At 40.6% G+C, this 26,928-nt stretch overlaps 1 protein-coding gene across 1 annotated transcript; it reads left to right on the forward strand.

Annotated features, from left to right (window-relative positions):
* Window positions 1–26,720, forward strand: cers2b (ceramide synthase 2b). The gene is made up of 11 exons (XM_026183426.1): window positions 1–568; window positions 14,956–15,129; window positions 16,072–16,189; window positions 16,296–16,414; window positions 19,515–19,572; window positions 19,787–19,837; window positions 20,578–20,670; window positions 22,443–22,571; window positions 23,602–23,708; window positions 23,821–23,974; window positions 24,225–26,720. Exons 2-11 carry the CDS (start codon window positions 14,957–14,959, stop codon window positions 24,378–24,380), a joined length of 1,158 nt encoding a protein of 385 aa, XP_026039211.1. The 5' UTR covers window positions 1–568; window position 14,956; the 3' UTR covers window positions 24,381–26,720.
* Window positions 26,721–26,928: the final 208 nt, after the last annotated feature.

Genomic DNA, 26,928 nt, shown 5'->3' on the forward strand with positions numbered 1-26,928 from the left:
GGTGTAAAACTTATTCCGAGCGGAAACAAAACGCGGATGTGTGTGTGAGTGTGTATGAGCCAAATGCTCTCTCATGTGCTTGGACGTCATCTGCGTCCCTCCCTCTCCGTTATTCCCTCACTCCTCCCTCTCTGTCTGCGCCTCTCAGTCCGCTCTCCTGCCGGCCCGACCCCATCCTCTGTCCGGCCACAAAGACCCCCGTCGACTCCCAGGACACACGAGGGGGGATTAGCTGGGACACGACGAGGGAGGGGGGAAAAAAACTACCTGAACACTGCTGGGAGAAAAGCCGCCGATATCGCATTGCAGCATCTCACACATTCTCCCCCATCTGTAGCTCCCCTTTCCTTCCCTTTTTCGCACATTGTTCCCAATGGAAACATGTAAAAATCAGTAAGCTGCGCCCTTCTGAGCACAACCAGCGGGCTGGGCACACTCAACGGGACCGTTAGCTTTTTTTTTTCCAGTGAGCTACGCGGGACCAGGAGAAAAAGACAAAAAACAACTGACAATTTTTGGTGGAAAGAAGATTTTTTCTTCTTCTTCACGGCGCGAGAAGGACACCAAAGTAAGTACCGTTTCACTTTCATGTCGGTGGTAGACGTTGGTCGTTTTGTGCGCCTGAGTGTTTGCGGGAGACGCACGCTCCGCATCTTCGCTCACCTCAGACGTCATTACGCACTCATGCAGGAATCGGGCAATTAAAAATAACAGGCCGCTTTCGGTCTCTTAACAAAAGAAAGAGAATAAAAACGCGGCGTAAGCTGGGTTCATATGTGATGGTTGATTATTCCTGCCAGTGGCTGTGTAATATGATGACACGAGGGCAGTCTGGCGCTTGAACGGTGGATCGCTAAAGTTTGCTAACTAGCCACATTATCACTGTAACTAACACGCACACACACACAAGTCACAGCCCCACTATACAAATATAGTTTTAAATAATATATATCGTTTTTTCTATGTTTAATAATCTCCGTTTCACCCTCTCCTTCAGGCAGTCTTTAATGTGGTTCACTTTGCAGTAGCTACATTAAAGCAAATCTGCAGAATGCTAAGTAAACATAAATACTAAAGCTTTAGAATGAGAGGAGGCAGCTGTAGCTGCCGTACGGGAAATAATTGTTTGTTTTGTTGATGTTACCACAATGACTCTTTCATACTCAGACGTGTAAATACGTGACAGCAGGCAAGTATGTATAATATATTGTCACAGTTATAATATCCAAGAAGTAGGTTAATTAGAGGAGTGCCATATGTGAGTCAGACCAATAAAACCAATTTGTACAACATTTTCCATTTAATGTAAAGAAGTCCACTCTGGAGATGTTTTTAGCACTTAGCCAATATAGACCCACATTTAATAAGTTGAAAGATACTGTATAAACAGAAACCCCCACTTTACTATATGCTTTAATGGCCAGATAATATAATATTTTGTTTCTTGCTAAATTGTTTTTTACATTTAATTAGCATTTTATTAACAAAACAAACCGTTGATAGAATGAGATGTCATTAAAGTCTTCTCATATTCAGTTCTTGTTTAGTTAACCACCATAGTGTATATATATGGCTTCACTGTAGGAGCCACTATTGTTTTATGTTTGCAGCTCCGGCTACCAGCTGGCACCTCTTGTGTTTACTGCTTATTTAGGTGTATGTATTTAAGGGACAGCAGCTACAGGTGCTGCCTGTTGCCAAGGCAAACATCTTTTTGACTGTGCTATCGTGTAACTATAACGTGTTGAGAAGATGTGCACTCAGTGGTACTTTAAATAGACACTACATTTACAGTTCTGTCACCTTATGAGGGGATAGAAGTACTTTTAACTTTACAGACTTTTACTCCCGTGCAGTGAAAATAAAATGAATAGTGGTCCAAAAGGGACCATTAAGTGGGATTTGCACTTCTACGTTAAATCTACACCATAACCTATGCTATAACCTGACATTTAACTCCCTAAAACTGGAACTAGATGGTTTGATATTGTTGTTTCTTCCTATGTATTTCTAACTACTTATTCTTTCAGTGTCATTTCTTTTTGATGGTCTGAAAGATCAGTTTGAAGAGAGAAACCCTACTGCTAACTAGTGTTTTGGCTGGTGTGCACACCAGCACAATAGTGCATTCCAGAGCAGCTCCAACAAGCCCGACTTAACAATCCAAGATCAGTGACTGTAAGCAGTAAAAAAAACTGTAAAGCTTTAAAACAGTGTGGCAGCTGTTGTGTATTTGTGACTCGCTAAAAAAGCTGTATGCAGAACATTGAGAAGGCTCTATGTCTGAACATGCTGCAGCAGTGTTTTTAGAGTTACAGTGTGTAAAATCTCTCCACTAGATGTCAGTAGATTGCAGATTGCAGTCAACTACGTTATTTTTTCCAACAACTTCCAATTCATGTTGATAAATCTTGGTAAGGTAGGACAAATATCTCTGGCCACTGACTATCTGTAGTTAGTATAGGCTGTTAGTCTGCTGTTTACCTCAGCTTGTGTCCCCTTGTGTCTCCTCTTGTGTTTACTCTGGAGGAGGCTGTAAAAAATTTGTGAAAGGAGTCCAATAGTCAACGAGTCAGTGAAGCTTACTTGTATCTAATGATAGCGATACTGAGATGAGCTGTTGCATTATCCTGAACTTTTCTGAAGCCTCCGTGTCTGTTAGCTGCTGTTAGCCGGTGTTAGTGAAACTTTCTTCGAAGTAGCTCATTGTTGGACACTACGTGACTAACTCTTATGATGTGAGAATGTAATCAAAGTGTTTATTAAAGAGAAAGTTTCATTTTTATGACATTTGAGCCTAACAGTAGCTGGCTCATTGTCAGTTGTCTCGAGATGGGAGGGTGGCCGTATGTCTAATCTATGCATAAACTAACATAAACATATATATATATATATATATATATATATATATATATATATATATAACATAGATTGTTCAAACTGCTGCCTTCATGCAGGTGCTACGGAGTGGTATTTACTAAAAACCAGCTGCCACAGACACAGTTTCTTGCCCCAGTTTGCCACTCTGATGAACACTGTGAAATCAGCCACTTTTATATCATTCTGGTCATATGCACGTTGTCTAGTTCTTTTCTCCGCTGTCTATGGTATATATGGGGATGATCTCTAGCTATATGCATAAAATGTGATTGGGCGGAGCAGCGATGTCCATCACAGCCAATGTATTTGAGACGGAAGGGTAACATGGCCGCTTCCACAAAACGGTATCTGCTTCTGTGTATTTTTAATGGATTAATTCTAAGTTTATGAGAATGATTAAATTTTTTTGGAAGATTTAATTACACACATTTAATTTCGTTTAGGGTCATCTACTGATCGGAAGGTTCGTGGTTCGATCCCCGGCTCCCCCAATGTGCATGCCAAATATTCTTGGGCAAGATAGTAACCCACTAACCCCAAGTTGCTCTCCAGTGCATTCATTGGAGTATGAATGTGTGTGAGGTAGAAAGCACTTACAAAGCATAGGAGAAAGTGCTTGTGTGAATTGGTGAATGTGGCATGTTATATAAAGTGCTTTGAGTGCTCTGGGAGAGTAGAAAAGTGCTATATAAGAATCAGTCCATTTACCATTTACACTTATCAGTGTTTACACTAATTTACACTAATAATCAATTTACTTTTCTGATTTTATTAGTTGGAAGGCACTCAACTTGGGAGTGACATGACTCCCAGCTATTGCATTTGTGTCTATTTGCGCTGCCATTAGGATATGCTGAGTAAAGGATTGACTCTGATGATTTGCTTCCATGCAGTCCTCTAAAAAAAAAAACTGTGCCTAGTCTTTCAGGATTGACATTGTGCGTAGATGAAATGCTGATTGGTTGAAAAAGTGGGCTTGTAAAGGAAAAGGAGTGACAGTGGAGTTCACTAGGAAGAGGGAGAAACACCATCAAAGATCAAAAAAGCAGCATGAGTACCACAAACAGTGGCCGCACTGGACAGTTTTCATTATTTTTAATGCCTGGTTTCGCTTCCCCATAAAGAAGATCTTTGTCTATTATCTCCTTAGTGGGAGGAGCTAAACTAAAGGAACAACAACACCACAAACATGACCAAGCAAGAGTAGCCCTCAGACTAGGTGCAAAGCATGTAGATAGGGTCTGCAAATTTCTGTGTAGAACCAACATAGAGCTATGCCAGCCCCCCTTCCGGGTTATGATGATGTCACAATTACTGTGACCATAAGCGCTGCTTTAGATAGGCTGCTTCTAGCCTGTGCCACACTGTTGGTTGATGACCATCTGTAACTTTTTTGAAGGATTTCACGCAGCAGTTAATTTAAATGATTAATCAGTCATCCAATTAATAACTGCTGTGCTGCTCTTACAGACTGAATTTTTGCATCCATCCAAGTTAAACATCACAGAAGTCCAACAGCAGAGAAAATAAAAGACAATGCAGTTTTTCATTAACCTCAGCCTAACCTGGACAGATAACAGCTGTCAGCTGTCAATGATTACCTCTTCTTCTTCCAAACTGTTCAATGAGTAATCAGTAATTCTGTTGTCTGTTTTTGAGCGTCCTATATGTCCAGAGGGCAAACCGCTTGGCCTCAGCGAGAGCGCTGTGCTTGCTCAAAGGGGCCGAATTGAACTGTGAGGAGAAGAAAATCAGTATGACGATGTCCCCACACCACCTGAACAAGCCTGTTCAAATCAGTCTGCTGCCTGATTGAACGGTCTCATCAATAATTCATCAGTGTCACAGATCAGTGTCGGTGGTACTAAAACCGAGCGACTTGTGATCTCTATCTAACACACAGACTGCGTGACAGTGATGAAACGTTGAGCTGTCCGTCTGTTTTAGGATGATTTCGCATTTTCTTACACGTAAAAGATATAATTCACATTTATGCTTTTTTGTGTTTCTTTATTTGCTACGTCTAATAAAAATATCTATTTTAAAAAGCTATTTTTTTTATCCAGTGTAAGGATGTGTAAAATGTGAACAATGTGTATGACTCACCCTGAAAACTCTCTGGCCCAGAATATCCAAAGCATGACCTGAGTTACAGCTAATGAACCATGTGCAGAAAGCATGTCAGCCTCCTGAACTGCCACTTCATCCCACAATGTGTGCATTCAGGTTTTCATGGTTTGTACTGCGATTCCTAATCCGTAGCTGTGACCTGGACCATAACACATAAACAGTGTATATAGGGAGGCTTGACATACTGTATTTAGTCCACGGCTGAAATGAAAGTATTTGAAGAGTTTGAGTTGCAAAAAAATTGTATGAATCCAACACTGCGCTACAATTGGGGGTTGATATTAGGGTTTGCCTGATTATCAGCCCAGCAGATTATGTGGCCTGATAATCTACTCTGGTCTCATAACAAAACACAAACTGTCTCGTGTTTATATGACAGTATGCCTTTGCAATTAATGTATTTTAATATGTCCGCAGCATCTATGCTGTCCACACTGTCTAGCAGGTTATGTGTCCCCTTGACAGCAAAGAAAACTGAGTTTTAAAAAAGGTGCCAGCCTTTGCATTTTATCCTGAACCACTATTTTTTTCCTAAACCTAACCAAGTAGTTTTGCTGGTAGAACATAACCAAGTGGTTTTTAATTCCTTAACCTAGAAATCTGTCATGTGCAGGGCTCAAAATGTGGACTTTTCTGCCCTTTTAAGTCTTCTTGCCAAAGCTTTGTTTCCAAAGGTCAGAAAAGACGTCAGGTCCGATTATTTCTCCAGTACTTGTAAGTGACGAGGCTTCCCTGGTTCTGGTTATTTGTTCTTGGTGGCTTATAAACCTGTTGGGAATGGACAAATGTAAATTATGCATAGCACAATAATAAAATCATCAATCAATTAATAATTAAGAGTGGTGAGTTTAAATTATGTGTGTATGAACACGAATCAGTACTTAAAACACCATATAGATGAAAAAACGTTGTGCCCAGAAATAGAAGATAATTAGATTAGATGTTGTGACTATGCCAAAGGGCAGGACAGAGGTGCAGTGGTGAGCAGTGTTTCTTCACAGCAAGAAGGTTCTGGGTTCAGACCTGCTGACCTTTCTGGGTTGAGTTTGCAGGATTTCTTTGTGGCTGTGTGGTTTTCTTCCGAAAATCCAAACACATCAATGTGAGCTTTGTTATTAGTTGACTGCATGCGTGAACTGTGACAGACTCGGGACCTTTTGCCTTTTGCCTATATCAGACCCTTAAAATCATAGATGATGTTTTCCTCAATATCTGTAGAGATAATTTTTTCAATATGGCTTAACACCGTCCCCACCAATGATGACGTATCATGCGATTATGATAAAAATGTAACTTCATCCATCTGTCCATCTACATATATACATGGATAGATCTTCAGTGTAAAGTCAATATCAGATTTACAGCAGTCTAAATTTAGGAAATTCATTAAATAACTTAAACAGAGAATAAGCATTGAGCAAACACTTAGTGCCAAGTGACTGAGATGTAACTCAATATCCTTATCAAACCAGTTGTAATAAATCACCAGGCCCAGCAGTTTATGAGCCTTTAACTATGAAGTGACCAAGGTTTTTTTATCAACTAATGAGTGGGATAGTTTATATTTTACACGTTATTACTTTATCATACGTAAACTGTTTTGTTTATCAGTGATAGATATTGTATAACCTGTTTATATTCTAATTACAAATTTCTAACATTTTTATGTTAAAAAAGTTTAAAACTAATCCTGCGAAAAAGATTTATTTAGTGAATCCTTGTGTGTTTCCTTTAACAAAAACACAGTATTTGTGTGAGTAATACCAGGAAAAAATACATGCTAAACTTTAAAGTATGTTGGAATGAATTGTGTACTGCAGTATGCTGTATATAAATATAGATGAACTGGTGATACTTTGATCAGCAACGTATTATAATAAGCTACTATTTCATCCTTTTTTTTTTTTTTTTACTTCCATATGGTTGTTTAAAATAAAAACAGCCACTTTTTTTTTAAAGATATATAATATTTAAAATATACTATATGGGCAAAAGTACTGGGCCACCAACACATTACAGCGACAGGAGCTGCTTAGCCAGGGAAACCCATGTCTTGAAGCTCCTGGCGTTCAGTTTTTGTGCTGATGTTAATTAGGGCTGCCACAAACGATTATTTTGATAGTCGACTAGTCACCGATTATTTATGCGATTAGTCGACTAATCAGATCATCATCCACTGGACGTAAAACTACAGCTTATTGCACCAGCAGCATCTACTCTTATATAACTATCATTAGCTTACAGCTTTAAGCTTTTAAGGTGCTAACTAAAAATAAAGACAAGATGATAGTTTATTCAATTTTAATGAAATTAGCAGATTGTCTCGGTGGAGTTTAATAAACTCCTTGCTATCTAAAATATAACAGGACACCGGAGTAAATTCTCCAGCATCTCACACTTCTGATGATCAGCTGTCTGCTTGACGTTTATTCAGCTGTGTAAAAACTATAACTTTAATCTCAGACAAACCGATTTACTCAGGAACAACTAAAATACTGAAAAAAAAAAAGCCAAACAACAACATTTTTAATTTATCTAAGTGACTCATATATATTTAACCTGAGTAGCGAAAGACGGCGGTGGGTTTGAAAACAATTTGCCGGGAGTCCGGTGTTCTCACGGCGCTAGTGACCTAGCCCCCGGCTAGCTATCGAGCTAGTGGGTAACAGATGTCTCCGAAAACGTCGGAGCGCTTTTGAAAATATGTGGTGTCCTGATAAACTGAGCCGATATTTGAGGTTTACACAGCTACATTCTCGCCTGAAAATATGTTAAACGTTTATTTTGTGACCCAGAAAGAATAATAAGAGTAATATTAAAACTAACTAGCTACCGCCATTGTTGGAAACTAAGCTGGGACAAAGCTGCTTCTTCTTCTTCTTCTTCTTCGGGGTTTAACGGCAGCTGGCATCCTTGTACATGCAGTGCTGCCATCTTCTGTTTCAGTCCGTTATTACACTCTTAAATCCTGCTACTTATTCCTGGGTCTTTTGGGATCTTACAAAGCTTCAAACGACGCGTCGACTATTAAATCAGTCGTCGACGATTTTGATAGTCGACGTAATCGTGACTAGTCGACAAATCGTGGCAGCCCTAATGTTAATGTCAGTGGAGGTTTCAATTCCACAGTTATTGAGTCTGCAGTTTGTTAGTGATTTTTACTCACTTGGCGACCCCTCTCTGTAACTTTATGTGGTCTTCCACTTTGTGGTTGAATTCCTGTAGTTACTAAACACTTCCACTTTTCAATAAAACTATTTACAGCTACTGGTGGAAAATCTAGGAAGGAAGAAATTTCACAAACTGCCTTTTTACAACAGTGACATCCTGTTAAGTACCACACTTGAATTTAGTTTAGCTTTTCAGAACAACCCATGTTTAAAAAAATGTCCAACAGCAGAACTCCAGTCTTTTCAATTTTGCTAGAATTACCTTCAGTGTACCATTCTTTCTGGTTTCCAATAGTAGTTTTTATAGCTTATCGTGTGAGTGATCCATTCATTCACTTCATAGTTAAAGGCTTAGTTTTATTTATATAGTGCCAAATCCCAACAACAGTTGCCTCAATGTGCTTTATTTTGTTAAATCCCCGCAAGAGCAGTGGGGGAAGGAAACAGTGGGAAGGAAAACCCCCCTTTTAACAGGAAGAAACCTCCGGTAAAACCGAGCTCAGGGAGTGGCGACCATCTGCCACGACAGGTGTGGGGTGAGGGGAGGAAGACCTGAAAGCTGAAGGCTCTGCCTTCCATTCTACTTTTAAATACTCCAAGAACTGTCTGAGACTGAAGTGCTTTAATGGGGTGATACGATACTATGAGGTCTTTAAGATAAGAGGAGGCCTGATTATTCAAGACTTTTAAATTTGATTTTGGATTTTCATTTGCTGTTGAATGTGTCATGTGTGGATGGATATGAGTAAATGAATGGTTGTACAATCATAGGTGGCTTGGTACAAGTGACTCACAGTTAGAGCACATCACTACTGTCTTGTGACTTATGTTCCTCTGGCTGACTCAGCCCTCCACCATCCAGAAAAGGCTGACTGTAAATCTCCATGAGATGTTCTTAATCTGTGGAGATGAATGGGAAATCTGGAGTGCTTCCTTTGTGTGGTGGCAGCATGTTTACATTCCCCAAACTTTCCTGTACTCTGTACCAGGATCCAGTGAGTGTCTGTGTAGGTTTTTGCTAAAATTTCTGAGAAACTACATCACTTGTTTGAAAACCCAGGATCCAGGAAAATAGAAAAAGAAACAGCAGTGACAGCTGGTGAACTGAGAGAGCTGTTGATAATCACCAAACATGCTTGTACTGTACATTCATTGTCAGAAAAACAGAAGGAAAGGGACATACACAGACAACTTCCTTTTCCCTCCCCTGCCAGAGGCTTCCTTTATTTTTATTGGACCATTAAAATGGTCAGAGTCTGATCATGTGACCCAGTGAGCCAATAGCATGAAGGGTTAGGAAAGCTGTGGGGGGGAAAGTGCTTTAACATGCTGAATTCACTGCATGAACTCAACAAGTCACCCTAAAAATACCCTCTGGGATCCTAAGCTGAACTCACCACATACTGCTACAATAATGAGAAATTAAAAGAACTTTGTTCCCCCCTTTGTTTGCTTTTGTGTGTATGTGTTTGGTGAACTAATCACAGCGGACACACTCATAAACAGTGTTTAGTCATTTTTAATTATAGGAAATCACATATTTATACAGGGGAATAAGTGCCCTCTGCTCTTTTGGCCATCCGTAGTGATGCTCAGAAGCTCATTTAGTTATCGGATTTCAATGAGATTACACCGTTGTTGTTGTTGTTGTTGTTGTTGTTGTTGTTTTTATATAATGGAGCCGGACATGCATGCAAAAACCCTGCTCAGCGAAGCTCTTAAGATCTGGCAGCGCACTCTGGGAGAAGTGAGATGTAGGGCTACCGAAGTGGAAGAGCTGGCAAAGTGACCAGGAAAAATATGTCACCCTTCCCATCCACCACTACCTGTGTTAAAAGAAGGGGGGTGGTGGGGTGCGAGAAGGGGCAGCCCAATGCTCAGTCAGCTGTGCTCCTGCAACAGGAAACTGGGGCCATGACTAACACGACATGATGAGGAAAATAACTGAAGCACTCAACCATGAGACGTAGCCAACAGTGTCAGTGAGCTGCAGTTTACATGAAGTGAAGCTGAATTTCTTGAACTAGTTATGAAGTTAAACATAAAAGATCATTTATGGCTTTTCTGTTGCAGATGAAAAAATCTAAATAATCAGGAAAATTGTGGAATCATGAAACTAAAGAAACTTGTCTTTATTTAAGAGAAGACTTGAACTTAATTATAATCCAAATGGAAAAACTGAATAAATTAATAATTAACTGAGCTAAAACTCCCGCGGTCTGTCTGGGAGTGAATCTGGAGTTTTATTGAGGGGCAACAGGAAAGGGAAAGGATGTGCTGAATAGCAAAAAAAAAAGGAGAAGGAGTCTTGCAACACAGAAAGTGGCACAATGTTTGTTTTAGTAATTGATAATAGCTGAAATTATAACTGTAGTGGTGTTTTCATTTCCCCAAAGTCTGTGTGATTAAGTGGAATAATTATGAGCTTATCAGCTGCTACTTTTGGCTGCTCCTAAAGCCTGTGACTATGGGAGAAATACCTGCAGGTGAGCAACAGAGGTAACTACCAATGAAAGCAAAGAATACTGTTGATTGGCATATGATCTGCTCGTTAAATACGTGAAAGTCATTCTACATCAAGGGCCACATACTGCCCACTTTCTTAAGTGGGTCAGATCAGTGAAAGTGGAAAATATGTGCCCACATTTTCCAAACCTGTCAAGTGGGCGGATTTGGCGTCTTTGCCGACTCAATTCTGGGCTTTATGTTTGACACCCCTATATTAGAGTGTTACCTGGGCAACCAGAGGTTTGGCTGTCCGTTGACGACAAGCTAGCAGCTTCGAGCAAATCGCTTCCAGTGTGTTTATTTCGATCCCAATTACAAATCGATTCGCGTCTCCTCCTGGGGTCAAACTAGGAATCTTTCACGTGTTTAAATATGTAAACAACTTCTAATCAGTCTGATGAGTTCAGTACACCAATAAAAGGCCAGTAGAGGAAGGAGATCAGTCAAACAGTACACTTCTTCTTTATATGACAAATGCTGGATTAATAATAGATAATCAGTAATAGAAAAACTGCATACTTTCCAGTTTCCATCTGTTGGTCAGGAGAAACAAGTAATGTTTAGATGTCCCCTTTGTATCCATTTAATGGGTGTTTTCCACATTATAAGGGTGTAACTTAAAGAAAAGATGCTTATTTATTTCTCAGAGAAACTCTTTTTCTGCTCTGATATTAAAGTATTTCATGTGAGCTCTTATCAGAAACGTTAAAACCAAACACAGCTCCAAACACAGATAAGGACATGCTAAAAAATTTATGAACCGCACAGTTGTTTTACTGCTTCTGCTTCTCTTTCTGTAAAACTCTATCAAAATTAATGGCTAAGTAGGGTTTAGGCTGTAAATTTTAAAGATAGTCATGACAAGGAGGCATTACACATGGTTTTGGCTCTCTAAGCTAAGGAGGGAATCCTTTTCAAATAACTGGCTGGGAGCAGCAGGGTGGGGATGGGAGTGGGGATGAAGTGGTTACGAGGTTTTGGCATTCACAGCTGCAGTTGTTGGGAGGGGAGTTACTGTAGATCTGCAGGGGGACACCGGAGATAGAGTGCTTTGGGGCGCCCCCGCTGCTCAGCACTTACGACTGACTCATGACTCACGTCCCACAGATATTCATTCAAACCTCTTTACACTCTCTCTTTCTGCCACTCCCTGAACTTTGCATCAGAAATATTCAGCTATGTACTGTCTGAGGAGAAAGTGCTGCCCTCGACTAAGCACATGTGGAGGGAGAGATTTGCTTAGTTGTTGCTCTGCCTTTTCCTCTCCTGTGAGGGCCTCTTGACTTCTATGCATGTTGTATTTGCTCTGTTATATGCATGGTAAGAAACACACAGGAAGGCTTCCGCATAGGGGGAAATCATCCAATTCTCCAAATTATGTATCCGATTACAGTTGTCCTCCTATATACATAGCCAGGGATGTATAGTGGGTGCGTGTATAGCCAGTCTATAGACCACATAAGGGCAAAATATGGCCTGAGGGCTGGGAGAGGCTCACAAACCATCTCAGTCCAGCCCATGACATCCTCAAGGGAAAACAAGAAAAAACACCCCCAAATCATTAAGAGCCAGCATTATACTAAGAAATGAGAGTCCTGCAACTCAGACATGTTTTCACTGATGTAAGATAATGTAAGTGTTCTAATAGCACTTTAATTTTATGTTAGTTACGGGTGAGGTGCTTGGCCATTGAGGATGGGTTGGAGTAGAGGTGTTGCTCCTTCACACTGAAAGGAGCAAGTTGAGGTGATATTCACAATCTCTAACTAGAATGCCTTGTTGATGACATGATTCAGACATGTCAGGCTGGGAGGAGACCCCAGCAAGAGCTCAAAATGCCGCTGACATCCTGAAATATGTACAAAAGCAGCCGCACCACCAGCTCATCATCGCTTGATGTCAACATTTTCCACAAAAACACAGCATGTTCGGTTTGTAAATTTGTTACACGATAAGTTCAAACCTGGGAAATTCTGATTTTCATGTCGCTTTTTTACAACACTCGGTGTGTAATGCCCTTAAAATTCCCACTCAAACTCTGATAGGTGCATCAGGGGTTAAGCATCTACCTGAGGATACTTCACAGTGCAGATTGGAGGAATCAAGCCACCTAACTTCTGATTGGCAGGCCCCTGATAATTGCCACCCATATAACAATAATTAAAAAAGACTAGAAGTAACAGTGGAACTAATAAAAACGAAACTTTTTGAAACAGTAAAAACTGAACTGAGACAAATAAAACCACTCTCGAAACTGACTCAAACTAAACTGGAAGAAACAAAGAAAGATTCAAAATGAAATAAAAATTACAAATGATGAAAAATTACAAAACTTTTTAGCTCAGTTATTCAGAGTTTACCTCTTTGCTTGCTCATCCCTGCTTATGGATACAGATTTTAGGAAGAACAATATCACTGTACTTGAAAGAGATGCTCATTTATGAAAGATCAACATTCCTACTCTCACTAGTAGTGAGATATAGGAGAAATGCTCTGTTATTAAAGCTCTTGGAACTTTAATAATAGAGAAGTGATCATATTTTAACGTAACAAATTTATTAGTAAAATGTGCAGAAATTACTCTACTGCAGCTGTTCATGAGGGAATCTCCCACATCAGCAGATATTTCCTTCAAAATGACTCAGAAAGGCATATTTTTAGAAAACGTATTTACTTTTAAATGAGCAACAGAAGTAGCAGCATGCTCCTTTAGTCTCTGTTGGGTCCGTTTGGGTTGTTGTTTTTTTACATCTTAAACCAAATTACTTTTAAAGGGATTTTAGTTTAAAAGATAATTGATAAAAATAAAATCATGAAAGCTCAGCTGAAGCTGCAGCTTGGTCCTAACATGTTAAATATTTTTTGTAAGATGGTCATATCCTCAGTCAGAACATCTTTAAGTGGTAACATTCTGATAAAGCAAACCTCCTAAAAGTTTTTCTGTTCGGCTCATGGAAACAAATACGCACAAACACTGTAAACAACCTGTTGTTTTCTCAGCCAGCGTCATGTCTACATTCGGTTGTATTCTCTTTTTTCACTGGGCTGTTTTCTTTAGAGTAACGCATTGAACTAGAGCAGGGCGATATGACCAAAGATATTTATCACGATATACATTTGAAAATTTACAATAACGATATAACTGACGATATAATTGACACTAGACAAAATACTTTACAACTCCACAACTTTATTAGTGCAAGAAACCCCATCAATGTATTTTCACTTAAACAAGCAGCTGTTTTTTATGTGCATTACAGTTATATAAAAATTTAACAGTGCAAATGCAAATTCCTTGCTGACAGTTTAACCATTTCCAGTGGAAATTGGCCGACATATCCTCAGCATAACCATGTATAATATCCACAAAACTTAAAAAGAGGTTATAAACACACAATACGGTAATATTATGTTGAAGCACAGTACGTATCACTCCGCGAGGCGCCTGCCTACGATAGCCGTAATGCTCCGACAATCCATCAAGCGGTGCGGGTTCGTAGCTTAGCAAAGTCCCACTAAAACATTTGACAGATTTTCGAGTGCCGTGTGCATAAAATCATTTCGAGGTCAGTAAACACAACCAGAATTCATACATAAGGCGCACGGGATTATAAGGGGCACTGTCGATTTTCAGAAAAATCAAAGGATTGATTTTAAGTGTGCCGTATTTTCCGAAAAACACGGTAATAACGACGGCCTGCTAGCATGCTCTACCAAAAATAGTGCTTTGTTGTGTATCTGACGGACGAAAGCCAAACCAGTTCCACACCACTGTAGTTGCAGCATTTTTACAAACCAATTCTGATTCATCCGTTTCATTCAACGATCCACTTTCGCCCTTCTCATTCTGCGTCGCCGCCATGCTTTTTCCACCATGTGTGTATGAAAACAAAGGCACTGCGCATGCCCATATTCTATCGCGATATTTCATTTTCTTATTGTTGCCCAACATTATACCGGTATTACCGTGAACGGTATGATATGGCCCAGCCCTACATTGAACATACTGTAGGAGCCGTGGTTAAAACTGGCTCCACTGCCCAGCAGCTTCTCTTCAAATAGATTTCCACCAGGATTGTGATGGGATATTATTTCAAAAATATAGGTGTGACCTGCGAGTTTTAGCAACCATCCAGCTGTCTTTTCTTCACCTATTTTTACACCAACAAACTTTAGGGTTTGCGGGTCTAAATGATAGCTATTGTATTGTAGCTTGGGTTACACGCTGTTTGAAAGTGTTGACTCCGTTTGTGTCCGTGTGCTTCAGGATGTTGTCGGAGCTCAGTGAGTGGTTCTGGCAGGAGCGGCGGTGGTTTCCGGAGGGCCTGGGCTGGGCTGACCTGGAGGATCGGGATGGACGAGTGTACGCCAAGGCCCGCGACTTGTGGGTGGCGCTGCCCATTGCCCTCATATTCCTCATTATCCGTCAGATCTTTGAAAGGTCGATCCATTTTTCACTCTGTCTTATTCTATCTCAGACATTTACCTTTAATGCGTTTATGCATTTCTTTATGTCTTTAATCTCTCCTGACTTTGTATTCAGTTAGTTTATGCTTTTTTCCCCTCAGTAGTTACTTAATCCTTCTTTTGTTGTGCCCAGATCTATGATGAATAAATTCCCATTGTTTCTTCAGCTGTTATTGTTTTCCACATAAGTGTGCAAACAGCGTTCCTGTTTCCAGGAGCTAATCAGCGTTCATCTGTGTTTCCCTGCTAATGCCAGGAGACTCTGTTCCTCATTGTTTTTCATGTCTACCTCCTATTCAGCCACAGAACTGTCAGAATATACAATAAAAGAAACAGTGTAATCAAGACAACACATTTAAAAAATATATATATATATAATAATGGATACTTTATTGATCCCCATGGGGAAATTACTTGTTTTTCTCTGCATTTGACCCATTCACTCAGTGAAGCAGTGGGCAGCCCACTAAGCAGGCGCCCGGGGAGCAGTGTGTAGGGACGGTACCTTGCTCAGGGGTACCTCAGGGTAGCCGTTAAGTGGATTCGAACCGCCGACCTTCCGATCATGGGGCGACCACTTTACCTACTGAGCTATCCCTGCCCCATATATATATATGTATGTGTATATATATATATATATATATACATATATATATATATATATATATATATATATATATATATATATATATATATATATATATATATATATATATATATATATATATATATATATATATATATATATATATATATATATATATGTGTGTGTGTGTGTGTGTGTGTGTGTGTGTGTGTGTGTGTGTGTGTGTGTGTGTATAATAGCTTGAATATCGGATTATATAATATTTAATAATCACACCTATGCTTCCTTTCTTTGTCACTGTTTTTTAATCCCAACATGTCACAATTGCAGGATGGTGGCCACGCCTCTGGCCTCGCTGCTCGGGGTTGAAGACACGGTGCGGCTCAAGGTCCCACACAACCCCACACTGGAGTCCTACTACTGTAACATTACCAAAAACCCCACACAGGTAGATACCTCTGGCCTTCTATTGCAACATCACAAAGGCTCTAATGCAGCTCTCGACTGAATCACTGGGAAAATAATCAAATCTGACCTCTTTGTGCTGTTCTCAGTCTTCAGTAGCAAGTCTTTGCAAGAAGACTGGCTACTCAGAAAGACAAGTGCAGCGATGGTTCAGGAGACGAAGGAACCAGGACAGACCGAGTCTGCTCAAAAAGTTTCGCGAGGCCAGGTATGCATCCGTGCTCTTCTAAACATATATGACTGCTGTAGAGTCCAGAGAGTGTTCCTCTGGCAATATGAGCACATTTCTGAGGGCAAACGTAGCCCTCTATTTCTGCACTCATTGCAATGTTGCCCCTGCTCTCCACACGCACACACTCACACATCCAACCATGCTTATTAGCACAGGGCCTTTGCAGCTGGGGCTCTGTCACCACTGTTGGTTATTTTTATTTGTAAGCCAACATTTACTGTAACAGAAGCCGAGTTAAACCAACAGCCTGATTACAAGGCTATTGAGGCCAGCTACTACCAGCTGACAGGATTCACAGATACGTACAGTACAATAGACAGCAGATAACATGATACCGATACTAGTACTGACAGCATGCAGATATACTGTCCACTGATATGGATGCAGAGAAATCCTATGGTTATATTATCCCATGTGTCCTGTTTGTAAGTCTTTCATGATCTGTTGGCTTGGGTGTTGTTTATGTTTGATGCAGATCTGTGAAAGCTTTTAACTCAAAAGATCAGTTTACCATTTTTACCCAGAAAACGGTGGACACGCTGTGTACAGTGGATGAAAAAGTCACTCTAATAAAGAGTGAGACAGAAATACAGTTTGTACCCACCACAGGGTCTCTGTAGCTTCTCTGGAGCCTCTGATTGCATCACTCATGAGATGGAGTTGTAGGGGAAGTATTACAGCTTTGTTTTTTCCTACAAAGCTCAAAAGACATGACATTTTTCAGTGCACGCTCACCCTGGAAACCCTTTTCAAACCCGGTTCTCTCACACCCTTTATTTCCGTCAGTTCTTGGTAAAGACATAAATGACATTAATGATGGCACTTCCTGCAGAGATGTTGCTGATAAATATGAAAATTACAAAACTGTAAGTGTAAAATCAGGAGGCTCCAATATTAGGGCTGTGCGATATGACCAAAATCTCATATCCCGATATAAGAATTCTATCGTCCAGATAACAATATAAATCACAAAAATGTAACATTTTCTGTAAATTCTGTGAATCTCGGGAAGCTCGTGTTGCGTGAAGTGTTTCCAGCTGCGCGTCATGTAGCTGGAGTCGAGTGTTTTAACCGATGCATGAAACTATACATTTTTAGACATAAGTTGCCGCTGCCGTTTTCTTTATGAGTATTTATTACACGGCGTGCTGCTGGGAAAAGCCTGTTCTAACGTTTATTTTTTAGCACCTGGCGGCTCTTTTTTTAAATTCTCATCCGTAAATAATCTGCTCTTTCACGTGATTCAGTTTATTTTGAAAAGTCTCAACAGGATCTTGAGCTTTATTGTGAAAGGTTTATGTGGAACATAAACAAGCAGACACGCGATGCTGTTACCGTCGTTGTTGCTAACCACAACGCATAAAAACAGGCGCTTGTCCATCAGTAGTGTGGTTATATAAAATATAAGAGAAAGAGAGAACTTTAAGAAATTAATATAGCCACTACAGTGACCATCAAAACGATGAAAAAATATTGGCGTAAACAGTTTATTTTGCGACACCACGAAACAAACGACAGCGTAAAATGAAACGATAGACGTTTTTATATCGTCATGCGATATATATCGTTATATCGAACAGCCCTAACCGATATGTTTGCCAAGTATTCGGATGGGTTGAAGTTGAACCTGTTTGTTCCCTGAAGAAACTCATTTGTTTCATTACATTTGCATTACTTAGCCGTACGTCATGCGTTAGCAACATAAAGCTTAAGCTGTAGTCAAAGTCTCTTCCACTCAAATCTTTAATGAAGTCACACGCATGATCTGTATTTTACTGTTTAAGTATTAGCTCAAAGAAACAATAGAACACCTGCCTGAAGCCGCTGGAAATGGAGTCTGCAGTGCTTTAAGCCTGACTGCTCATCAGCATTTTTGTTACTTGTTCAAAATCAGGCTTTGGCTGCTTGGCTGGAGTCACCATACACTCAGCTTTAACCTCACTCTTTCTTTGCCGCTTTAGCTTTGGTTTAGCTTATTGCACATGTTTTCAGGAGTTGATGTCACGTTAAGAGCAGTTGTTTCTGGGCGGGCTGTGCTTTACACTTTAGCGGCACATTTTTGTCCTTTGGTGCCAGAAAAATGAAAATAATAGTTTTCTGTATCCCACCTCCCTTCACATGAACTGAAGTGATCTGATTTAAGTGGAAGTGCAGAAAACAGCATGTTTTATGATTTTTTTTTCTTTGTGTCTGCCTATCACACACATCATTAAAGAGCTTTTGTAACACAAATTCGATTAGTAACTGTGATGTGATGCTGAATTTGTGTGTGTCACAACAGCTTTAAGTGGGCTAAATGCTCAAAAATAGCTTAAAATAGCTTTTGAAGTGATTTTGTTTTCCTGGTACACATGATGGGAAAAATAACTACAAAAACCAAACAAATAAAGCAAATAATATTTATTGTCAGGTATGGGCCAAGCATTTACATTATTTCAGCCAATTTACAGTGATGTGTGTGCATATGTGATGTGTGGGTGTGTATGTGTGGGTGTGTGCAGGCGTGCATGTGACTGCATGCTTGTCGCTCTCTGGTCATGGTGTGTCTTTCACTATGCGGGCTACAGCGTAAAGGCATTTTTCTTGTGAATCGATGTATTGTGGATGTGCACACAACAGGCTTTCTGTATCTCTCCCTTATTCCCCCCACTGGGGTATCTCCCACACTCCCACTCCTTCTCTGTATCTGTGTCTCTGCTGCAGCGTTTTCTGTAGCGTCTTCTCATTACACCTGTATGAGCAGTGACAATGACTTATCACTGTCTCCAGTACAGGGTGTTGTCTAGTGGCTCTCATTGTCTGTTAGCACATATTTGACTGTGTCTGTGTCTCTGTGTGTGCATTTGTGTGTTCCCGCGTGTGTGTGTTGTGTTTGACATTATCAGCAGATTTTCCAGGCAGTTCACGCAGCCTGGCATCTCTCTTTAACTTGTGTGTTTGTGACTGTAAGCGAGAATTTGTGTGTGTGTGTGTGAGTGAGATGCATTTATGTGTCTGCTGGTAGAAAATGTGCCTACTGTCTTTCCTCATTGACTGAGTAGAAAGTGTGTTTGTATGTGTGTGTGTTCTCTTGCAGTTGGAGATTTACCTTTTACCTTCTTGCTTTCATTGCTGGCCTGGCCGCCCTCATCGATGTGAGTACTGCCATGTTAACCTCGACCACTCCTCTTCCTCCTCTCATGCTTTTATGTATATTCATGACCTGTCCAGCCTTTTCCTTTGCCGTGATAACCTCACCTCTCGCGCTGTCAGAGGGGGAAGCATTGACTCATCCTTGTGCTGAGTCAGTTGTTATAAATACACCTGTCGTGTTTTGCTGTCTCATTCCCATCCTGCATGTCCTTCCAGAAACCTTGGCTGTATGACCTGAAGGAGATGTGGCAAGGCTTTCCTGTGCTGGTACGTCTCTAGAATCACTAAGTACAATAAATGCACTGCGTATCTGTTCATTAAATTAAGCTCCAGAACAAAAAGGTCCTGGAAGGTAATAAAGTTTCTCCCTGCCTGTCCTGAAATGATGGAAGCAACATGTCTAGAGTGGCTTTTCTTCGTTTCGGTTTCACTTTAGATTTGATTAGTTATAGTGTTAGTTTTAGTGTCTTTAATGGGTGACATTTGTCAAGGTCAGATTTAAGGACTTTAAAGCAGGTGTTTTAACATAAACACTTCTCTCACAGTCTCACTGACGATCCCAGACTCTGTGAATATCTGTGCCAAAAGATCCTCAGGCTTTTTATTTTGGTTTAGTAAACTATACTCCCTCGGTTGGGATGCGTGACACATATAGATTCAGCTGATACTGGATTGGAGCCTCTTTTGTCTTTAGAATTGCCTTAATTTTTCTTAGCCTGAATTCACCAAGATGCTGGAGGCATTCCTCAGAGATTTTGGTCTATATTGACATAATATCTTCACACAGTTGCTGTGACAATCATGCAGCTTGGATGTGTTAACTGGCACTCTCTGAAGTTAAACCAGACATTAGTCATTTTTAAATTTACACCAAAATCAATTTCATCAGAGAACATTTAGAAGGTTAATCTGTAATATAGGAAAAAGTACAGCCCCACTTCCCAGTAGTGATTTGCACAAACTGTTATATTGACTTTAAAATTAACGATCTGTATCCTCCCCTTCAGACTCTCTTGCCGTCCCAATATTGGTACTATATGATTGAACTGGGTTTCTATGGATCTCTACTCTTCAGCGTCGCCTCTGATGTCAAACGCAAAGTAAGTGAATTTATCTCAAGAACACAAAGATTTTCTTTATTTAGGAGTACAAAGGATTTGAACAGGAAAAGGAGGAAAAGACATTTGTCTTTCCTCCCAACCATTCATCCATCAATTTTTTGCTGCTTGTCCAGTCTGGATGACAGAGTCAGCAGCCTAAGCAGAGATATCCAGACCGTTTGCCCCCCAGCCACCTCCTCCAGTTCTTCCAGTGGAGCACAAAGACATTGCTAAGCGAGCCAAGGTTTGCCCTGGAGCCCCCTCCAGGTGGGACATGACCAGAATACCTCACATAGATGGTGCCCAGGAGGTATCCTATTCAGATGGAACCACCTCAACTGGCGCTTTTCAGTATGGGGGAGTAGCGACTGTTCTTTGAGCTCCTTACCCTACCTTTAAGGGAGAGCCCAGCCACCCTTCGGAGGGAGCTCATTCTCATTATTTTGGTCACTACCCAGAGGTCGTGACCATTGGTGACTGACTAGTAAATACACAGCTTCGTGTTCATGTTCAGCTCCTTCTGCTGTGTACAGCATTCGCACATCACTGCAATCTCCTGCACCACTCTTCCCTCACTTGTGAACAAGACCCTGATACACTTAAACTCCTCTATCTGAGGCAGTAACTCAGTCCTGTCCTGGAGTGGGTGCTCCACGCTTTTCCAATTGAGAACTTTGGGAACACATCAGACTTTGAAGTGCTAATTCTCATCCCATATGCTTCACACTCACGCTCAAACATTCCTCCAGAATCCTAAGGTTGACTGACAGACAGACTCTCCTCTGTCAGTTAGTCTGTTAGTTTAGTGGAGTGTGACTCCCCTGAAGTTGGAACACTCTCCAGTCCCCCTTCTTAAAGAGGGGGTAAGACAGTAAGACAGTCCCAAATCAATGTCCCCAACTTCCATACAGTGCAGAGACGTATCAGCGACAACATTTCCACAACAGTTAGAACCTTGAGAAACTCAGAGAGAATCTCATCCCGTGGTCCATGAGACTAAGTCATACTGAACCCAGCTAAGCCCTATGATCTAAGGGCTAAGGGTGAGCCCATCGACCAGTCCTGCCTCCGGGGCTCCAGTAACCCCAATGCAGGTGAGGTAATGTGGCTCCATAAGCGTCTTGTGAATCACACTTGGCCTGAACTTTCACCTAGAACCAATTTGCCTTGGCAGACCCTACTGGGGACAAATTTTGACAACGTGGCATTTAGGATTATTAGGGCAGACAAACCGCTTTACCATGATAAGGTGGTGGTTCAAGGAGAGGGGGCATGCAAAATGAGTATGTCATTTGTGCAGACACAGCCACTATTGAATCTGTGTGGATATAGCATCATAATTCTGCACACAAGGCTGACAAAGAGTCTTTCGTCACTCTTCTCTGATCAGTTTCACATCTGGCATGGACTGTGAGTGGACATTAGGCTGCTGTGACACGTGTGTGTGTGTTTCAGTGTGCCTTTGTGTGACATGTGTGCGTGTGTATTGTGCGCCTTTGAGTGTGTTTGGCTTGGACTTTGCTCAGCCTGGTCAGCTGAGCACAGTGGGGTAAAAACTCTTGCCAAACTCTTTCACAGTGTGTTTCAGCAGCACAAAGTCTAACCCAGATAATGTTAAGCTGGATGTACTTGCATTCTCATGTACCTGGTTAAAAAATAGTGCACGGTTATATATATATGTGTTCTGTTTCATGTACACGCCATTAATTCAAAAGCATCTTTACCCCCCCCCCCACCACCACCACCACCACCATCTATCTCCCCCTCTCCAGGACTTCAAGGAGCAGATAGTTCACCATGTAGCAACAATCCTCCTCATCAGCTTCTCCTGGTGTGTTAACTACATCCGTTGTGGAACTCTCATCATGCTGGTGCACGACTCCTCCGATTACCTCCTCGAGGTAAAGCCTCACCTCATTTTATACACTGATGGAAAGCACGTGCCCAAAATCAACTAACCTGTAGCTCGACATATATTTACATCCTGTCATCCTGGAGATATTTTACTCCGTGAGGTGTGAGAACTGTGTTTGAATGTTGCACAGTTTGCACTGATGTCATTTATCCCTACCACCACTAAGCAGGATGTTTTGGCCTTTGAGTATTCTGATGTTTTTACACTGATCACATACTGCCCCCTGTGGAGGAAAGTGCAATTTAAGTATTATTTGTGGGATATAAACACTTTAGACTTTCATTAATTAGCATGGTTTTTATCAGGTAATAGAAATATTTGTAACCTGTTGCTTTTTTTTCTTTTTCTGTTTTTTTATTCGGGTCATTCCCTTAAGCATTAAATGTATTTTAGTTTGTCAAAGGACCATAAATAGCAGGAATGTGATACTGACTCTTTGCCAAAGACTGTATAAGTGGTGAACATAGATGCCATGAAGTCACCCACTGTTAGCAAAGTCCAGTTAAAAGTTAGGAAGATTTTATCTGAGTGTTTGCCAGACGCAACGAGCGAGGGGTGGAGCTTACTGTGAAAATGGGGGACAAAGCACACAAATCATTAGCCAATAATCTGACACATAATTTATAAAATGAACTTCATGCTTTATTCAGCATGGTTTGAAGTTACTGGCCGAGACCATAAAACCACCAGAAAAGTGTCACTGAGGTCACAGAGGAAGAAATCTGAAGACCAGAAGTCTTTTTGTAATCACAGGATCGCCCCCTGCTGGCCTTTAAAGAGAATGCGTGTTTAAAGCGCTTTCACTTTAGCCTCTGAATCTTTTACAGATGCATTGGCTAAGTTCCTCCTTTATACCACGAATACTCTTTGGTTTTATTACATGCGGGTCATTCATGCAGTCAAGCCCAAGAGGACCCATTTACAAACAGAAAAAGCTATGAATGAAGTTTAAATGCTTTTTTTCCCCCAGAAACTTTCCCCTTTTGATAATTTATTTTTATCTTTTCCACTAACAGTCTGCAAAGATGTTCAACTATGCTGGGTGGAGAAATGCCTGTAACTACATTTTCATTGTATTTGCTGCAGTCTTCATTGTCACCCGCCTTGTTATCTTCCCCTTCTGGTAAGCACACACACATACATATACACAGATTTGAGACAGTCATTTTGACTGCTGCAGTATACCACTGTTTGTCGTGCTTCACTCTCCTTAATCCTCGCCGTTTCTCTTGCAGGATTATTTACTGCACGTGGGTGTATCCAGTCACCATCTATAAGCCATTCTTCGGCTACTACTTTTTCAATGGGCTGCTGATGACTCTGCAGTGTCTACATATCTTCTGGGCCATTCTCATTATACGCATAGCAATCCGATTCCTCACCAACAATGTAAGCAAACCAAAAGAGATCAATTAGGTCAAACAGGAAAAACTAAATAATGCTGCAAAACATTTATTTCTGTGAGTCAAATTTGCACATACTCTCTTCTGAAAAGCTGCAAATCAAAAATGAATAAGGCGTTTGAAAGTCTGAGTTTGTTCTGACACTCTGCAGAGCTCCAGGAGAGCATGAGCAGGAGGTCTCCCCGATTAATGATGATGTTTATATATTTTCATGAGCTTTTCCTCGTGTTCTTCAGGAAAAAGTGGATGATGAAAGAAGCGACAAAGATGAAACAGATGAATCAGAAGAGGAGGGCGACGAGGAGGCAGGAGAGAAAAAGCATATGAAGAAAAATGGCCCAGTGCAGAATGGTCACACAGTCCACAACAACAACCACCGCAAGAGGCAGTGAAATTAAAGTCACGGGATGGAGAAACATGAGAAGGACTTATATCCCTCAGTAGAGGAGCAGGAGGGAGGGACCAGTGATTCCCTAAAACCCAGAACAGCGGGTATCTGAGGAAATTTGGCACTGTTACTTTTACACAACACACATTCATGTTTTTTTAGAGGGCACAGAGATCCAGCAGATGACATACACTACATTAAGTGGCACGGCTCTTCGCTTTGTCATCAGAGGAAAAAAATGTATCACTGCCTTTTGTTTGATGTTAGTCCCAAACGTTTTCAATGAGACGGGGAAGAAAAAATGGAGAAGAGCAAAGTTTGGAGAAGACAGATGAGGGGGCGGAGGAGGTGATGCTGCTTCTACTTTAGCTTTCATGTTCTGACTGTGTGCCTTAGAGCCAGCTGACGGCTACGAAAAAGCCATTTTAAAGCCTTCTGCTTTGAAATTGAGTTGCTTTATTCTTTGTTTGCTTTTTACTAACAGAACAAAACAACTGAAAGTGGGTTATGTGAAGGTGACACAATAGGGCATTTATTTCCCTAGGTTTCTGTCTATGCAACTATCCGTTCAGCTATTGCAATGTCTTTGCACAAAAGTACAGAGTCTCTCATATAAAGTAATAACCTGCAGTAGGACTGTGCTCCTCTGCTCTCCGGTGTGGTTTGTGCCATTTGTAAAGTGTTCTGGTTTGAGTTTAGTAATCAGCAAGATTTTTTTTTAAAGGGGGGGCCTATCGTGCTGGTCCATATTTTCTGTCATAAACTTTTAATAATGGATGTTCACATTAAACATTAAACAAGTTTCAGATAATGAGGTCTGTGCATGTGCAGGCATTCCCTGTGAGCCAAAAGCTCAGACTTTGCGTTACTCTAAATGCTCTATTTCAGGTAGTTTTTTCTACCCCTGCATCTGTGTGATGTCACAAAGAGAGGCTATCCCTAATATGGTAATCTTGGGCACACAGCTCTACCCACTTAGTGTTAAAATCTTTTGTTTACAAGAGGCAGCCAATCAGAAGAAAGCTGGCTCATACCTGATTTATGGCACTGTGTTAAAAGTGTGACCTAGCCAAAAACCTCAGAAACTGCAACACATCTGTTTGGCAGTGATACGCAGTGTAAACTTAGCATGCTGTTAGCACAAGGATAAAGCATTAGTTGAACAGCATCTAATAGGCCTTAATTGTATCTAGCTTGTCCCTTATACTATTACAAATATCTAGTATTGTGCCAGATTTATTAGCTCGGTTTTACTCATGTTGACAGTGACAGTGCCCGAGTATGAACGCGAGCATCACCCGCTGCAGTGGAGATTCAGCGCAGTACTATAAACCATGCTTCAAAGGGACCTGGCAGGGAGCTAAAACCGCTTCTTTCAAGATAACCCATGATTATTCTGAACTGTGAATCATGCAAAGCTCCTCTAGCAGAGTCCCAAGAATAAAAATATGGTGCTGGAAAAGAGCATAATATGTCCCCTTTTAACTTCTGTTCATTCCTAATCCACTAAGGCTCACTTTGTACAATTCCTGCTTCCAGTAGAGTCATCTCCAGAGTTCAACAGTTCTTTGGTGTTTAGGCTATAAAAGAGCCAGAAATGAATATAAACTCCGATAGAAAACTTGAACTAACTGCTAAATAACTTTTTCCTCTCTTCTTCAGCTCAAGCAGTTTTGCATTGACGATGCCACCCACTGAAGAGCGATGACTCAATGCGAATGGGCGTTGCTCTGTTGAAATGCTGGAGTTTCATTAAGTACAGTGGAGCAGGACGGTTTCGCAATTTCAGATTTCCCGAGGTCACTGCCCAATAGTCTGGGTTCTGATTGTTAACCCGGCTGCAAATTTAAAGTGTTGATCTGAGTAAATTTTTTAAGTATCATTCTGGGTATTAAATGTGTTTACAGGTATGTTCTTTGAAACTTTTATTTTGTTTTAGTTTTTAGATGAAATCATGAAATGAGTGTTACAGAGTTTTGTTGCTCTAAAGCTTTGTATGTCAAGTGCCTTATCTGTAATGTATGGGAAGCTCTCCTTGTCTTCATGCCCTCTCCTTTTCTTTCCTGTTTCCACCTCACATCATAGATCCAACCTGCTACATGCTCTCACGTCTTCTCTTCTTTATAAAAATGCCTTCCTTTCAAACTCACCCTCATTCCACTACCACGTTCTTTTTAACTAACCCCCAACCAACCAGCAGCCTCTCTTCCCCAGTGATACAGAAGAAACAGCTGTGTCCTAATTACAGTGTTATTATTATTTTTTTGTCTGTTTTTTTGTTTAATGATGCCTAAGTATTGTTATTAATGGTAAAATCAAAGATCATGAATCACAATGAAACCAAGTTGAATTTGTGGTTATTTTCGCATTCATCACGGCTAATCCTAAGTAAATCAGTCCTTTTATAATAAGAGTATATTATATATACAAGGGGGTCACACTCATTTTTAATTACATCGTGGACAATATAAATTCATTTTAAGTGGGCTGGACCAGTCAAACTTTCACCTAATAATCTATATTTACACACACAAGAAAAAGCTTTGAGCATA

The sequence above is a fragment of the Astatotilapia calliptera genome, chromosome 11 (genome assembly GCF_900246225.1).
Source record: "Astatotilapia calliptera chromosome 11, fAstCal1.2, whole genome shotgun sequence".
Classification (NCBI taxonomy): domain Eukaryota; kingdom Metazoa; phylum Chordata; class Actinopteri; order Cichliformes; family Cichlidae; genus Astatotilapia; species Astatotilapia calliptera.